The 6,000-nt window shown below is 32.0% G+C and overlaps 1 protein-coding gene across 5 annotated transcripts in view; it reads left to right on the top strand.

Moving 5' to 3' along the window:
- Positions 1–1,835: 1,835 nt before the first annotated feature.
- Positions 1,836–6,000, top strand: part of LOC141708640 (uncharacterized) — a 31,507-nt gene continuing 27,342 nt past the window's right edge. For 2 of the 5 annotated variants that reach the window (XR_012569559.1, XR_012569558.1), the window contains exons 1-2: positions 1,836–2,034; positions 2,169–2,299. Coding sequence is in view for 3 of the 5 variants with exons in the window: in XM_074512371.1 (XP_074368472.1) it covers positions 1,993–2,034; positions 2,169–2,299 (173 nt within the window). In the remaining 2 variants the exon portion in view is untranslated. The remainder of the gene's footprint in view (positions 2,035–2,168; positions 2,300–6,000) is intronic. The other 3 variants (XM_074512371.1, XM_074512369.1, XM_074512370.1) reach the window with 3 other exon arrangements.

The raw sequence follows: 6,000 nt of genomic DNA, 5'->3' as shown, positions 1-6,000 counted from the left end.
TTCTACATGTAAATATATGTTATTTGTATGTAAGATTTATGGGACGCCTTGCCAAAAGCGGTGTCCAATCATTATGCTTACTTTGTCTCTTGATTTGGAGTCTGCTATAGCTTAATACAAGAAATTCTAATATAATTTCCTAAAGGGCCTTACAGGTGTTCTAACTTTAGGATATTCCTTCACATTTTATGCATTAATCATGAAGGCCGTGATTTAATTTTGTTGGCATAACAATCAGCTTTCCGAAAATGACTTGGGTATTGTCAAAACAAATATACTGTGTTTTAAAAATTATATTCCCATTTTTTTGTACGCTAAATATTTTGTTACTCTAAAACATTTGTGAAATGTGCTTTCTAAATCGTATTGGTTTTATAAAAAAATTGCATTTTAGTAATGTCTCAATATTATTATCGAGTTCATACTTTTGATACTCTCGATTTCATATTTATATTCTTTTTCATTATTTTTATTTTTATCTTTAAATAATTGATTCGATTCAGCCATTCTTTTTATATTATCCCCTACAGTTTACATCTTATTTAAGTAGTAGCAACTCATGACACATTCTCTTTAATAAAGGTCAATTAAGTTGCCCTTTCATTTTTAACATAAGATCGCACTAAGTTAGTTTGTGCATTACTTACATCATTGCGTATCTTGAAAATTACACAAGTATTGGACAATGAGATATTTGATAAATTCAAACAAAAAAACAATTCATATCATCTCTTTTTCGCGTTGGTGCTTTTAAATTTGTTATTTTTCTTTAGTTTAATAGAATTTATTTTATTAAATAAAAAAGTTTGATTCCACAATATAATTTATAGAATATAATTATACTAAATAACATAAAAATGATCTGATACTTTACTGCTTAAATGCAATAAAATGAGCTAACTGCTAACATGAATATTATATCCAAACATTAAACAATGAATTGAGGTAATTGATAATGGAAATATTCAACCCAAACATGAAACGACGAGTTTTAATCATAATTTTATTAAAAACGTTACTCAATAAATTAGGATAAACATAATTAGTAATGAAAATTTGAATTCATTTAAAAAAGGACGAAGGGACGAGTCTTAACCATATTTATATAAAAAACTTGTACAAAGGTATGAAAATAACGGATCACTAATTTTAGAAAAAAATAATTAACCAACATTCCTTTTAGTTTTTAAATAAACACCTTTCACATAACATTCTCTTTAGATTTCTTGTATAATAATAATAATTATTATTATTATTCCGAATCGCGTTCGGGGTATTTTTTCACCTAATTTTAATATAAACACCAATTACAAAATATCTTACATACGTATATATCTTGTAAAAGTAGAATGAAACTACGAAAAATAAGCGTTTTTGTTAAAATTCGAAACCCTCAAATCATAACATTAAATACAAGTTAATTATCCATTCTAATTTATTATCCATAAAAATATAAATAAAAATGATATAGTTTTTTTGTATATAATAAAATAATATTAAAATGTTTGTAATTTATATTTTAATAATCCCATTCATGTTATTTTTTTTAAAAAATCCACAATTCATCTATTAATCGCTAACATTGTGTTCCCGAATCTAGGGTGGAAAAGAAAAAAATAGAAAATAACCCATTTTTCTTTCTTTCCTAATCTTTCCAAAAGTGGGAAGAAGATTTTGGTGACAAAAATAAAGAAAACTTCTTCCCAAATTTGCAGCATTCTTTTCCTTTCTTTCATAAAAATTTTTCGGGAACAAGCTCGAAAAATGTATTATTTACATTTGTTTTCTTTTCGCTTAAAAAAAGTTTCTGGAATACAGCTTAAGGAAGTGCGAGCAATTATCTTCAATTTTCTAGTATTTAGAGTTTGGGAAGGGAAGACAAGATAGTTTTGGATTGCAGAAACAGGGAGAGATGCTTGGAAACCAAACAAAAACAGATTCATCCTGAGAGATATATTTTGATTACGAGAAAGAGAGGGAGAGAGAATAGAGATGATAAACAAATTATTTCAAAATTTGGTTCAATCGCCTAAGGTATATCCCTCTGTATATATAAAATTAATGAAAATCAGTTCCTCTGAAATATGTGTTTTTCATCCGAATCCTCATCCCCCACACCCAGACATATATTTATATCATTTTATAATTAATTGTTGTGGTTGGTGCAGCGGGAGGAGGAGAAGAAGCAACATAGGAGCTTGACATTGGAACCACGCGTTGCACTTCATTATGGAATCCCGTCTACAGCTTCAATTCTCGCTTTCGATCCCTTTCAGCGCCTCTTGGCTATTGCCACTTCGTAAGTTTCTTTATCCCTACATTTTTATTATATTTAGAAGTTGAATTCTGTCTTTTATTTTAATGCATTGACAAGATAAAATGTGCTAGATGAGATAAAACCAGCTGTTTAAAGACATGTCTTGGAACTACAGCTATGCTATATTAGAAATAAAGATGACACATCTACATTCCCTGTCCAAGTAATTAAATTACAATTTTTAGTACATTCTTTCTGAAACCAAGTAGAAGACAAAAAATATGCATTTGAATAATTGACACGCTTGAGCACTGATCAGCAATGGCTATGGGAGGAGCATTTGGTGGTATATATGATTACGTTCCTGCTAAATACTATAGCAACCTATTTGAAGGACAAAAACTCCGATTGTTTGAACTTTGACTAATATCACTGGAGTTGAAATTGTCCAATCCCGCAAGTAAGTCAGGCCATAATGTGGGGAGCTTGGTGCACCTGCCTTTAATAATTAGCTCAAAAAGACATTGAAAGTATGGATATTCCAAAAAGAGATGCTGATTTGTCTCATTTCCCCTAATGCAAAAGTAGAAATGTGTATAATATAATCAGTGACACCAAATTTATAAAGATGGGTCAAAGTAGTGATTCTGCTATGCATGATTAACTACTGATGATAGGAGTAGCAAGGAACCGAGAGTGATTCTGCCATGGGTCACAATACATATTTTTATGTTTGGTTTGTAATTCCATCGTTGCATTAAATACTTTTTTGTTGCAACTCTTTTGAGCGGCTGAAAGTACAGCTTTATTTTCAATATTGCATTAAATTGTCAATTGGTTCAATTTCAAGTCGAAGTCGGTGCACTGAAATGTAATAAGTTGGTTGGAGATAACTGCTTCCCTATCTGCAGTATTCCTACATTTCTGTAACATAAAAGATATTTAGAGTCATTTTGAGTCCCTTAAGATAGTACTTTAGAAGTCTAATATATAGACCCGATGATGATCAAAGGGATGGAAACTAATAAGTATTCTAGAGATTGAATATGTTTTAAATAGGGTAATATATCAGAAAAATATTATAGGTCATTGGTGTGCCAAATTTGTTGACCTAATGAGTGGAGGTTTAAAGATCTAAATACAAATGGAAATAAGCATTGGCCCGATAGTGACGGAGGGAGGAAATACTCCTAGGGTACTACAAAATATGCACGTGAAAAAAAAAGCCATGGATTCTAATCCTTACAATTCGTTACCTTCGGCCATCTAATATTTGTGAATATTTGATACATATAGGAAATAAAATTTTGACATTGCTGGGTTTTAAACTTGCTCATAGTAATGTGAACTTTGGAGACAATTTATTTACAAATTTTCTATATCGGTCTGGGATACTGTACTGTACACTATGGCCATAAGCAAACTCAGCTCAGAGCTTCTTTAAATGAGCTAGCATAACAATTAGACATAAAAATTCTTCTTTTAATATAGGCCTCGAGCTCAATTTCTTTTGAAACGAGCTCAGTCAAGTTTGAACTTTTACATCCTGATCCCAATTTTAAAATAGGGAGGAATTATCCTAATTCCTATGTATATACAGCAGTTACCTTGGTTCAGCACTGCTTTTCAGATTTACCGTTCTTTTGCATCATTTATCACATTAACATGACACCACCAAAACCAAAGCATAAAATATACTAGTGTTTTTCCTCTAGATAAAGCATGCACTACATTAGTTTTTATTAAACTCTCTCCAATTCTGGCAAGATAAGTAGTGTACTCAAATCTAATCTTTAATTTGAATCTTTAATGTAATTCAACTTATGATCCAAACTAGATTAAAAACTCTGTAGGAAAGTGTCAAGAATCAGTGGTTCCTGAGGTAGTTTGTATGCATTTTTGTAGTTTTAGAGAGAGAGACAGCTAGATATAGCAATGAAACAGAGAGAAACAGCAGATTAGAGGCAGAATGGAGAGATAGATTCAGAAATTGTAGAGAGAGAGAGACAGAATCCGATAGAAACTTGAAGAAGAGGGATATCTAGAGAGAAACCCTAAAGAAAAGAGAAAGAATTGTGGAACAAGTTCCATTTTCATATATTCATAATGCGTCATTTGAAATATATAAGACGCACAACACTATTTATAGACTCCGACCCCTTTAACTAACTTCTGGAGTGAAAAGACACTAGTACCCTTATTAATATTACCAATATAATTCTACTAATGCAGTCAGCTCAAAAAAGTTTGTAATTTATCATTATCTTATTTAGATGGATGAAATTTGTTATTGCAGACTTGCAGTATATATATTTTTTGTTCTCATTCCAACTCGGGAGCACACGAATGGAAATACTGTCGGTTCGTATTCTTAAAACTCCTGAGCAAGTGGATTTGTAATGTTTTTGGGGTAAGAAAAATGTTAAGAAAGAAAGGAAAATTCGGAAAAGACCCGTAGACTAAGTTGCTCAGACTCGGGTACGGAGTGTTGGACACGACACGTATCCGAGTGTCGGACTCGGCACCTTCAAAAATCTAGGACACGGGGACACCGTCGGGATTTTAGACACGGGTATGGGGACACGACATAATATACTAAAAAAATTTATAATATTTTTTTACTCATAATGCATCTGGGCAAATTCCACATTTGACATTCAAAGTTCAACCCAAGTTTTTAATACAAAATTCACTAAAAATTATAAGATAGTTTAAAATAGATTATTGTTTTTTCGAGTTTTAACTGTAATTATAAAATAGTTTAAAATGCAAGTTTTTACAATTGAAAAAAATTTGAATCACTATTATTCAAATTAATTTATGGCAAGCATTTTAATTTCACTTTTATTTTAGATTATTAATGGCAAAATGGAATTTAAATAAATTTGAATAAATTTAAAATTAAAGAGAGACTTTATAATAGTTGAATACATTCAAACACTTTGATTACAATAGCATAATAATACAGCAGCTTATTTTGGGGAACTGAACCCCTTCCACGGTCCACCTGGCTCAATAATGCAATACAGCCAGACATACAACGATACACGCATACAATACATCATCTCCTCGTCTTCCTCGTTTCTTCTTATCCTTTCTTCCATCCCCCGCCTATAAAACCCTTATCAGTAAAAACGTACAAACTGAAATATCATCTGATATTTTTCCGGCGATGAGTACAACATGTCGGAAATTCACCTGAAGGATCTGGTACGTATTCCGGGTCGTGTCCCGTGTCGGGTCGGGTCGACATGGGTACGGTGGCCGGAAGTGACGAGTCGGAGTAACGTAGCCCGTAGATTGCCTGCTGCCTGAGGGTGACTTATTAGACTCTAAATAAAACTTCAATGTGATGTATTGCTATGGATCGGACTCACTATTTATATAAAAAACGAGATGATAAACAATGAAGCAACTTAATATTGAAATTGAGTACGATTACAAGATAGAACTGCTACTGTTCGAGACGTAGCCTCTCCCAAAAGTCTGAACTCACATAATAATCAGATAATTTAATTTGCAACCCAACTTCCCTTTTACTATCCCCAATCATTTATTACAAAAGACTATCACATCCTTCTCTTAATAATAATAGGAATTCAATCAGTTTGGGCTTTAGCAACTTGGGATTTCGTCCTTTTGGGTCTCCTTTCGTACGTGAACAGTATGGGCGGCTGGCTTGGGTTTATAGCATGTATCTGCTGAAGCTTGTCGAGATAGAAATTTTATAAACTTCATGATCA

The sequence above is a fragment of the Apium graveolens genome, chromosome 2, assembly GCF_009905375.1.
Source record: "Apium graveolens cultivar Ventura chromosome 2, ASM990537v1, whole genome shotgun sequence".
Classification (NCBI taxonomy): Eukaryota; Viridiplantae; Streptophyta; class Magnoliopsida; order Apiales; family Apiaceae; genus Apium; species Apium graveolens.
Note: the sequence above shows the minus strand (reverse complement) of the source record. Positions and strands in the feature narration are given on the sequence as shown.